Here is an 11862-nt window from a genome sequence, read left to right on the forward strand (position 1 = left end):
GGAGTGCAGTGGCACAATCTCAGCACACTGCAAGCTCTGCCTCCTGGGTTCACGCCATTCTCCTGCCTCAGTCTCCTGAGTAGCTGGGACTACAGGTAGCCACCATGCCCGGCTAATTTTTTTTTTTTTTATTCTTAGTAGAGATGGGGTTTCACTCTGTTAGCCAGGATGTCTCAATCTCCTGACCTCGTGATCTGCCCACCTCAGCCTCCCAAAGTGCTGGGATTATAGTCTTGAGCCACCCGTGGCCAGCCCAAATAATTTTTTAATTTCCATTTTGATTTCGTTTTTGACCCAATGCTCATTGAGGAACCAGTTATTTAATTTCCATTTATTTGCAGGGTTTTGAAGGTTCTTTCTGGAGTTGATTTTCAGTTATATTCCACTGTGGTCTGAGAGAGTGCTTGATATAATTTCAATTTTCTTAAATTTATTGAGGCTTGTTTTGTGGCCTATCATATGGCCTATATTGGATAAAGTTCCATGGGCTGTTGAATGGAATGTGTATTCTGCGGTTGTTGATACATAGCTGTTAAGTCCATTTGTTCCAAGGTATAGTTTAAAAACGTTGTTTCCTTGTCAACTTTCTGTCTTGATGACCTGTCTAGTGCTGTTAGTGGAGTATTGAAGTCCCCCACTATTATTGTATTGCTGCCTATCTCATTTCTTAGGTCTATTAGTAATTGTTTTATAAATTTGGGAGCTCCATTGTTAGGTGCATATATGTTTATGATTGTGGCATTTTCCTGTTGGACAAGGCCTTTTACCATTATATAATGTCCTTCTTTGTCTCTTTTAACTGGTGTTGCTTTAAAGTTTGTTTTTTCTGATATAAGAATAGCCCTGCTTGCTTTTGGTGTCCATTTGCATGAAATGCCTTTTTCCACCCCTTTACTTAAGTTTATGTGAGTCCTTATGTGTTAGGTGAGTATCCTGAAAGCAGTAGATAGTTGGTTGGTGAGTTCTTTCTTATCCATTCTGTAGTTCTGTATCTTTTAAGTGGAGCATTTAGGCCATTTGCATTCAATGTTCTATTTTTGTGCTGGTTGGTCTCCTGCTGGAAGGTGGTTCTTTCCAGAGAGCATCAGCTGTGGTAATATTAAGAGGAATCAGCAGTGAGTGGGGATCCTAGAACTCCCAAGAGAATATGCCCTTCGTCTTCAGCTATGAGGGAGGGTAGGAAAAGCCCATCAGGTCGGGGCAGGACTAGGTGTGTCTGAGCTCAGACTCTCCTTGGGCGGGTCTTGCTGCAGCTGCTGTGGAGATGGGGGCAAGGTTCCTAGGTCAATGGAGTTGTGTACCTAGAAGGATTATGGCTGCCTCTGCTGAGTCATGCAGGTTGTCAGGGAAGTGGGAGTCACAGGCCTCACCCAGGTCCCAAACAATCCAAAGGGCCATTCTCATTCCCAGTGTGCCATCCCTAACAGCCACGAGTCTGTTTCCAGGTAGTGAGCAAGCAGGGCTTGAGAACTTGCCCCAGGCTACCTGCTTCCCAGCTGCAAAAGAAAAGAGTTTGGTTCCTCCCCAACCTGTGGAGTCTGGATGCTGGATTCACACCCTCGGCAGTGTTCTGGCCAGGAGGCTTCTTGCCCTGTTCAAATTGTTACAAAGTTTAGCTGGACACATCCTTCTCTCTGTGGCATCCCTCCACCCCACTCCCCGACACCTCTGGCTGCCCTCCCAAAAGGATTCCTGTGGAACCAGCAGGAAAGGCCTGCTTGGGGACCCAGTGAGTTCCCAGGACCTATCCTGCTCCTCTACTGCATAATTTGCTTGGCTCTGTAAATTGTCTCAGCTCCTAAAAGTGTGAAACTTCCCGCAAACTAGACGTTCATTTTCCCCAGTGGGGGTGTGTGTTCTGGAGAGGAAGGTCTCCCTTTCCCACTTCCGCAATTTGGGCACTCACAGTATTTGGGGTGTCTCCTGGGTCCTGCAGGAGCAGTCTGCTTCTTTCAGAGGGTCTGTGGGTTCTCTTGGGATTCCTGCTTTGTTCTTGCAGTCATTCTGGAGCTAAAATTCATGATGTGAGCCTCCACACACTGCTCTGTCCATCCGAGTTAGAGCCGCAATCTAGTCCTGCCTCCCATCTGCCATGATGATCTCACATTTCTATGTTTTAATATTCTGCATAGCACTGTAGTGCTAGCTGATGTTTCTCTTCTTTATGTGTTTATTTACTGTTTTTGTTTTTTGTTTTGTTTTGTTTTGTTTTTGAGATGGAATTTTGTTCTTGTTGCCCAGGCTGGAGTGCAAATGTGTGCTCTTGGCTCACTGCAACCTCTGCCTCCCAAATTCAAACGATTCTCCTGCCTCAGCCTCCTGAGTAGCTGGGATTACAGGCACCCGCCATCACATCCAGTTAATTTTTTTTTGTAATTTCAGTAGACACAGGGTTTCACTATGTTGGCCAGGCTGATCTCAAACTCCTGACCTCAGGCGATCCACCCTCCTCAGCCTCCCAAAGTGCTGGGATTACAGGCATGAGACACCGCATCTGGCTCTGTTTACTGGTTTAATGCTCACTTCTCCCCGCTAGCATGTAAGCTCCGTAAGAACACAGCTCTTATCGCTGTCTCTCCCCAGTGGCAAGAATAGTGCTTCAAATACAATAAATACTTGGTAAAGATTGCATGAATGAAATCTCAGGAACACCTTGTATGTTTTTAAAGATTTCCAGGTGAGTGTGACTTCAGCCAGGCTAGAAAGCACTGGAGTGATACCTGCATTGTCACTCTCGCTATGCTGGAATATGGAGGGTAGTGAGAAGTGACCTTGAAAAGTACAGAATCAGGCCAGACAAATGAAGCATTGCTCTCTTCAGCTTTGCCTTTAAGCATACTGTTTCCAAGACCCAGAATATGCCCTCCCCAACATCCCTAAGCTATTGAGTTCAGGTATCATCTTTAATAACTACAAACATTCAGGGCAATTATTTTGAATTACTTACTTTATTTTCCTCAGTCTCAAATACTGTCTTACATACAATAGATACTCAGTGAATGTTTCTTGAATTGCATTGCTCAGAGATTTGCTCCAGCCCACTGGACTTGCTGGTGTCCTCTACTACAACTTACATAATACTAATGTTAGCTGAGGAGAGCAAAGATCTCCTGGTGGTCAGCAAGCAGACCATCTGGAGGCAAAACTCCTTATCTGAGAAATTCAGAAGTAATTAGATGTCCTTCCTATCTAAAGCTGGCATCTGGTACCAGGCTTCTTTCCCAAAAACTTTTAAGTAACTAGAATTTCTATAGATCTTCAGACTGTATGTATGTCAAAACTCATTGTACAATTCTTACTGATGTCACGGCACCAAAATGTCTACAAATGTAATCATTTATCATGACCTGTGTGACTAATATGGTCCAAATTACCCTTAAGCTCCTGCTTGAAGGTCCATAATTACCCCTAAGGAAAATCCACTGCAGCACCCTCAGTCCTCTCTTGCTGAAGCGCCCGCCCATTGCAACTCTGCTACAGTGTTCTTTCCATCTAACACAACTTTCCTTTTCAAACCTATACTTTTGTTGGTAAATTCTTTTTACCACCCTCAAGCCAATCACTCTCCGTGGCAAGGCTCTGACACCACACCTGGCATTAGCTATCATATATTTAATACATACCATGTGCCAGGTACTGTGCTAAACCCTTACCTATAGGGGTTTGGGCCACAATCCCAAGTGTTGAAATCCCAAAAGATCAAAATTCTGAAAAAAAATTCTAAAAAAAATTTTTTTAAGTTCTTTAAAGGTATTTACATTTTTAAAAGATTTATTTGAGAAACATATTGGCCAGGTGAAGTGGCTCATGCCTGTAATCCCAGCACTTTGGGAGGCCAAGGCGGGAGGATCACTTGAGCCCAGGAGTTCAATATCAGCCTGGGCAAGATAGTGAAACCTCGTCTCTACAAAAAAATTAAAAAATAGCCCAGCGCAGTGGCATATGCCTGTAGTCCCAGTGACTTGGGGAGGCTGAAGTGGGAGGATCACTTAAGCTTGGGAGGTCAAGACTGCAGTCAATCATGATCACTCCACCACACTCTAGCCTGGATGATAGACAGAGACATTGTCTCTTAAAAACAACAACAACAAAACAAACAAACAAAAACAACAGAACACTTTATGGGCCACTTTACACAAAATAGGCAATAGTAACATACATATTTTTGCAAGCATAAACACTCAGGTATACTAAAGACAGTCACACAGGCACAACATCTATAAGCAGACAAATCATATTCATAAAGAAATAGCTTATACAACTGCAGTCATCTGAAATACTTACAGAATGGGAGTTAGATGAAATTAACTCCTTGGTCTCTTCCAACTCTAAAAATTATATGCATCTATGAGTTACTAGCCTTTCACACATTTGATTCAGCAGTACCATCTGCTTCTGCATTTCTATATCTTTCAAATGGTGGCTATATCAAAACAACATAAAACTGTTTCCATTTCCGTAAGTCTTTTTTGAAATCACCTGACTTGATTCGAAACATGAAAAGTAAACTGAAAGAAGCCACATTACTAAAGCCACAGAAGAGAATTACTTCCTCAAATACACTCTGTGTATTTCCTAACATTGTTAATATCATTGGTTTAATCACCTATGGGAGGAAAATACTCACTATTAAGAGTATTTCTGAAGAGAGTTATACAATAATCAAATTTTAGGCTATCTAATGGTGGTACTAGCCCTAGTACATATTTGAGGAGAAAAGTTAAGCACTAATCCCTAATATATTTGTTATTTATGAATTTTAGAAATTACAGAAATGAGAAACATAGAGTGAGGGGAGAAGAGGAAAAACCTGGTCCAAATTCCTTTTTTTAATTGAGAAGATAGCATAAGAAGGAGCCCTTAGCTTTTCTTGGTGAAAACCTTTTGTAATTCATTTAACCTCTCTGAGTCTCAGTTTGCTAAACTTCAGAATTAGTGGGTTTGAACCAAATAATGTCTCAGATTGCTTCCAAATCTGTGAATTAACCCCAAGGGTATGAAAGCCTGTCACAATTCCTTTTAAAATCCCTTTTAAAACATAGTAGCAGGTTTGAAAACTTATCCTTAACCTGCAAAGATCAGTTCTTAGGTTGAAGGTCACAGCCACAAATGAATTAAGAACTGAAATTTAAGCCTATTTTTAATAAGGCTACAATCTAGCAGTGAAAGCTATAAAATTCTCAGTCTAACAAAGACTGGGTAATGGTTTTGATTCCTAAACTCTTGACAACCAACGCTGCACAACGGTTTTGATGTATTTTCTCCATTGGTAATGAAGAGATGAAGAGGAAAGCAAGCAAGAAAAAAATCAGGACACTGAGGTCAGCACAGAGGGGGATCCAAAAAAATTTCAGAGATGGATTAGAGAGAGGAGCATAGAAAATGTAGAACTCAGTCAGCAATGGTTCATAAATCCATTACCTGTGTTGGAAGATTCCTTATAATGAGATCATCTTCTAGGATGTAGTAACTAATTCTGGTTTTTTCCAACCATTCTACAACCATCATACAGATGCAGATTGTTCTGCCTGTCAGTCTTCACCATCCCAAACTGAACAATACAAATCTCTGGCCTGTCCTCATAAATTCCATTTTAATGTGAAACTCACTGTTTAAGTTTTTGCTTCTAACTATATTCTCTTCAGCAAGATTAGGTAGCTCATTTCCAGAGTTTATTTTGGTCCCTGCTTGATATTTACCACCTCCTTATGTACCCAACACCATCCATCCATATCCTAACAAACACCCTAGAGTTGAGGCAGAGTGGGTGCCTGGGGGGATGTCCCAATACGAGAAGGGAATTAACACCTGAAACAAGCTTATTAGCCTTTTAAATGAAATGACTCAGCCTATGAAATTCTCTCTCTCTCTCTCTCTCTCTCTTTCTCTCTCTCTCTCGCTCTCGCTCTCGCTCTCTGTCTCTCTGTCTCTCTGTCTCTCTTTCTGTCTCTTTTGAGAGGCATGGTCTCACTCTGTTGCCCAGGCTGGAGTATGGTGGCTATTCACCACCATGATCATAGAACACTGCAGCCTCGAACTCCTGGGCTCAAGTGATCCTCCTGCCTCAGCCTCTCCTCCCAAGTAGCTAGTGCTACAGGTGTGCACCACCAGGCCTGGCTATTTTTTTTTTTTATTTTGGTCTCTAACTCCTGGCTTCAAGTGATCCTCCTGCCTCGGCCTCCCAAAGCACTGGGACTACAGGTGTGAGCCACTGCACTTGGTCACTTACAGATATTTTTTAATGTCCCTCAAAATGGAGAAATGATTTGAAGAAGTACTCATTTCTCTAACTATATCTCTATAGCAGTAAATTCCACAGAAAAAAGGAACCAAAAAGAGGAAAAGATCTCACTGAGTATTTAAACAATAGTAAGTTCAAGCTTGGGGAGTAGCATCAGCCAGAAGAAAGACGTATGAAATGAAGGCAAAGTGGCATTGATTTTGTTCACTCTGTTCCTAGTGAGAAGATTGATGGTGTAGAGTCACTTTGGCCTGCTCAAGACCAATCTGGCATAAAGATACAGCTCCGAGGTAAGATTCTCTGGACTAGCAGGTTTCTCCTAGAGCTATCATCTGAATTGACCCTCTAGGCTTATTGCACATCAGTTTCCTGAGGCTCCTGTGGCCTTCCCCTGCGCCTGCAGCTCAGTGTTCCCAAGTGGAGGTGGGGTCTTCCTGAAAGCCACTTGTAGGTGGGTGCGGTGGCTCACGCCTGTAATCTCAGCACTTTAGGAGGCCAAGGTGGGCAGATTACAAGGTCAGGAGTTTAAGACCAGCCTGGCCAATATGGTGAAACCCCGTCTCTACTAAAAATACAAAAATTAGACAGGCATGGTAGCAGGTGCCTGTAGTCCCAGCTACTGAGGAGGCTGAGACAGGAGAATCGCTTGAACCCAGGAGGCAGAGGTTGCAGTGAGCTGAGATTGCGCCACTGCACTTCAGCCTGAGAGACAGAGTGAGACTCGGTCTGAAAAAAAAAAAAAAAGAAACTGAGGGGCTTAGCAGGAGAAAAAGGCTCAACAAGTTAAGTCTAAACGTGCAGAGCTGGTAAGTGGTAGAGGTAGGATACAAACCCAGGTCTGTGGGATGCCAGAGTCTGAGATCTGCCCCCATTTATTTATTCTTAAGTACTTTAAAATCATTTTAAAGGTGTTTAAGGATGAAGAAATCTCCTGGTTATGTGCAATAAGTCAGAATTCCTAGGAAACTTTATATGATATTCAGAATCACTACCAACATGGATCAGAAAAGTTGTACTATGATTTTGCCCATGTTCTACATTACTTTCAGATGTCCTTCTAGAGCTCAGATGCACAATTAAAAGAAAAATCTTTCCTATAATTCAGGTATCTAGTTTCTCATATGCACACACATAAAGAGACTACACACACACAACACAGACACACATACACACATTCCACAGAAAAACATACAAAGACCACAGACACATACATACATAGAGACCACACAAATACACTGAGATACACATACACTGATCACAGGCACACCTCTACACACAAACTCCATGGATAAAAACACCACAGAGACTTTGATTCCCCAGAACCACCACCAGCACAAGACAGCTGAGGGTTGATGGGGAAAAGGGACACTATACCATATCAAAGCATAGCAAATAGATTGTAATTATTAGACGTTCCTATTTTTAAATCCCCTGTGTCATTTCTGCTTCTCAGAATACTTCATTGACCCTTTCTCCTCTTTAGGACTCCTAAACTCCTGTTGAGTTTTTTTCTGTGCTGCGTGTCTTAAAGTCATCCTTGCCTTCCACCCTCTTCTTAAGGTCCCAGGGCCTTCACAAAGCTTCTCTCTCAAGTTCTCATTCTTTGATTTGCCGTTGCCTGTCCATTTCGTACCCTTCAGACTCTACTTTTTATTCTCAAAGAAGACTACTAAGGTATTTTCCTGAAAAATCATTTTTCTACTTTAGAGAAAAATTTTGCAATTCCCTTAGAAGGCAGAATTAACTTAGGAAGTTGTGATTTTACAAAGCAATTATGGCTGGGCACAGCAGCTCATGCCTTTAATCCTAGCACTTTGGGAGGCTGAGGTGGGAGGATCACTTTAGGCCAGGAGTTCGACACCAACCTGGGCATCACAGCAAGACCCTTTTCTCTACAAAGAATTTTAAAATTAGCCAAATGTGGTGCTGCACACCTGTGATCCCAGCTATCTGGAGTCTGAGGCAGGAAGATGGATGAAGCCCAGGAGTTCCAGGCTGCAGTGAGCTAGGATTGTGCCACTGCACTCCAGCCTGTCTCTAAAAAATAAATAAAAATAAAATAAATAGCAATTATCTTACTTATCTGTATATATTCTTAGAATGTTTTTGTTTAGTGGGGAAAAAAGCATCATTAGTAATTTCCATTGCTTTATCCAATTTATCTAAAACCAATTTGCTGATATGACTCTGTTATAATAGCTATTTTCCAAAATATTCTCAGGTTTATATTTTTGATACCATGGGATCCATTATCCAAGGAATTGTATATTTTAGATAATCAAACACTGATTCATGGAGCATTGTTAAAAACACTACATATGAATTACCAAGTTTCAAAGAAGTAATATAAAACAGTAGTAGAGTTTCCCACCTGGTACAATGGAGGCATGGTGGAAAATACTGATGGATAAGATATGTAACCCAACGAAGCCTCACTTTCCCCTCTGTTTAAAGATTTGCTTCACAGGCTTTACGAGGAAAAACAGAAATGATTTTATTTTTTTTTTATTTTTATTTTTATTTTTTTTTGAGATGGAGTCTCACTCTATCGCCCAGGCTGGAATGCAGTGGCATGATCTCGGCTCACTGCACCCTCCGCCTCCCGGGTTCAAGTGATCGTCCTGCCTCAGCCTCCCGAGTAGCTGGGACTACAAGCGCACGCCACCACGCCCAACTAATTTTTGTATTTTTAGTAGAGATGGGGTTTCACCATGTTGGCCAGGATGGTCTCAATCTGCTGACCTCGTGATCTGCCTGCCTTGGCCTCTCAAAGTGCTGGGATGAGAGGCGTGAGCCACCGTGCCCACCAGAAGTGATTTTTATAGAAAGCTCCTGGCATACCACAAATATTGGATAAACATGAGTTTGGTGACTTTTCTCCTTTTTGTCCCCTCCTCAAGAATGAACTATTAATATTACTACATCTGGCCAGGCACGGTGGCTCACACCTGTAATCCCAGCATTTTAGGAGGCCGAAGTGGATGGATTACCTTAAGTCAGGAGTTTGAGACCAGCCTGGCCAACGTGGTGGAACACTGTCTCTACCAAAAATACAAAACTTCGCTGGGCATGGTGGCGAGTGTCTGTAATCCCAGCAACTCAGGAGGCTGAGGCAGAAGAATAGATTGAACCCAGGAGGCAGAGGTTGCAGTAAGCCAAGATCACGCTACTGCACTCCAGCCTGGGTGACAGAGCAAGACTCTGTCTCAAAAAAACAAAAAAAAATTACTACATCTTACAATACACTTCCCTCTTTTGTTGATGTTTCTGAAGATACTTCACAATCTTGTGGTGGCTTACAACTCCCATATGAATATTAGTTCTCACCATTATGTGCTGAGTATTAGAATACTAGATAATAGTATTTACTATATATAATTAGCTCATGAGAGAAATCTAATTATAAAACCCATGAGTACTAATTTGCCACATTGCTATTATTTTTGTTATTCAAGTTCATTTCATTAGCAACTTTTGCCCTCACCAAGTCAAATAAGACTTATTCTACATTGTCTTATTCAAGAAGTTTTGCCCATCAAAAAGGGTCAGACTTCTGCTTAATGTCCAAGTAGAAGATTTTTGACCACGTGCAGTGCCTCACACCTGTCATCTCAACATTTTGGGAGGCCAAGTAGGAGAATCGCTTGAGTCCAGAAGTTCAAGACCAGGCTGGGCAACATAGTGAGACCCCCGTCTCTACAAAAAAAAAAAAAAAAAAAAAAATTAGCCAGCCTGCTATTGTGCACCTGTAGTCCCAACTCCTCAGGAGGCTGAGGCAGGAGGATTCCTTGAGCCCAGGAGGTCGAGGCTGAGGGAGCTGTGATCACTCCACTGCACTCCAGCCTGGGTGACAGAGTGAGATCCTATCTCAGAAAAAAAAAAAAAAATAGATTTTTAACTACCTAATTATTTAACAACTGTCAAAATGTCCCAATATTTACTTCTTTTTCACATTTATTTCATTTCATCTGTATATTTCTACTTTTGATGCTCAGATTCATCTGATGTTAATTCTTCATTAAAACATAAAAGTATAGACCTTGGGAAAATATTTGATTTGCAGAAATATTTTGCTTACCGCTGTTAAAATATTATCATTTGGACTAGACCTATCACTATGTAAAAAATTACTCTTTAAATTTTTACATTTAACCTTTTCTTTTGTTTTTTTCTTGTTATTTGCACTGTTTCTCACTCCACAGGTCATTATGGATCTGATCAATTCTACTGATTACCTGATCAATGCCTCTACTTTAGTAAGAAACAGCACTCAGTTTCTAGCTCCTGCATCAAAAATGATTATTGCCCTTTCTTTGTACATTTCATCTATAATTGGTACCATCACCAATGGCCTCTATCTATGGGTGCTAAGATTCAAGATGAAACAGACTGTCAATACTCTCTTATATTTTCATCTCATTTTCTCATATTTTATTTCAACATTGATTCTGCCATTTATGGCCACCTCCCAACTTCAGGACAATCACTGGAACTTTGGAACTGCCTTGTGCAAGGTCTTCAATGGCACTTTGTCTCTGGGGATGTTCACCTCTGTTTTCTTCCTTTCGGCCATCAGTCTTGATCGTTACCTTCTCACTCTTCACCCAGTGTGGTCCCAGCAGCACCGAACCCCACGCTGGGCTTCTGGCATTGTCCTAGGAGTCTGGATCTCAGCCGCTGCCCTCAGCATCCCGTATTTGATTTTCAGAGAGACACATCATGACCGTGAAGGAAAGGTGACTTGCCGAAATAACTATGCTGTGTCTACTAACTGGGAAAGCAAGGAGATGCAAGCATTAAGGCAGTGGATTCATGTAGCCTGTTTCATCAGCCGCTTCTTCCTGGGCTTTCTTCTGCCTTTCTTCATCATCATCTTTTGTTATGAAAGAGTAGCCAGCAAGGTGAAAGAGAGGGGCCTGTTTAAATCCAGCAAGCCCTTCAAAGTTATGATGACTGCCATTGTCTCTTTCTTTGTGTGTTGGATGCCCTATCATATACACCAGGGTTTACTTCTCACTAAGAACCAGTCACTACTTTTAGAGTTGACTCTGATACTTACAGTGCTAACCACTTCTTTCAATACTATCTTTTCTCCCACACTCTACTTATTTACTGGGGAGAACTTCAAAAACGTCTTCAAGAAGTCCATTCTTGCTCTGTTTGAGTCAACATTTAGTGAGGATTCTTCTGCAGAAAGGACCCAAAACCTAAACTCAGAAGCCTAAATTGAATTTCCAGATGCTTAAGCAAACATGCACTTGCTCAATTATACCAACAGAGATATAACTTCTGCTTTTGTATGCTATAGTCCTTATAGTAGAGAGATAACTAGGCCGCACTATCGTTAGATCTCTGAGTAACAAAAGGGCTGCAAGAAAACAAGCAATTTGCAAGATCATGTTTCAAATGTGACTTCTTTTTTTTTTTGAGGCAGAGTCTCACTCTGTTGTCCAGGCTGGAGTTCAGTGGTGCAATCTAGGTTCACTGCAAACCCCACCTCCCAGGTTCAAGTGATTCTTGTGCCTCAGCCTCCCAAGTAGCTGGGACTACAGATGTACACCACCATGCCCAGCTAATTTTTTTTTTTTTTGAAATGAGTCCCGCTCTGTCGCCCAGGCTGG

General features: G+C 41.7%; 1 protein-coding gene across 1 annotated transcript; it reads left to right on the forward strand.

The window, feature by feature from the left end:
• The first annotated feature begins 6354 nt into the window (after positions 1-6354).
• On the forward strand, positions 6355-11654 carry LOC105477941 (G protein-coupled receptor 33). Its single transcript, XM_011734818.2, has 2 exons — positions 6355-6531; positions 10444-11654. Exon 2 carries the CDS (start codon positions 10450-10452, stop codon positions 11464-11466), a length of 1017 nt encoding a protein of 338 aa, XP_011733120.1. The 5' UTR covers positions 6355-6531; positions 10444-10449; the 3' UTR covers positions 11467-11654.
• Positions 11655-11862: the final 208 nt, after the last annotated feature.

Source organism: Macaca nemestrina, chromosome 7, assembly GCF_043159975.1.
Source record: "Macaca nemestrina isolate mMacNem1 chromosome 7, mMacNem.hap1, whole genome shotgun sequence".
In the NCBI taxonomy this organism is placed as follows: domain Eukaryota; kingdom Metazoa; phylum Chordata; class Mammalia; order Primates; family Cercopithecidae; genus Macaca; species Macaca nemestrina.

Excerpts from the sequence above, each read along its gene's own strand:
- LOC105477941 (XM_011734818.2), top strand. The coding sequence starts at position 10,450 with ATGGATCTGATCAATTCTACTGATTACCTGATCAATGCCTCTACTTTA.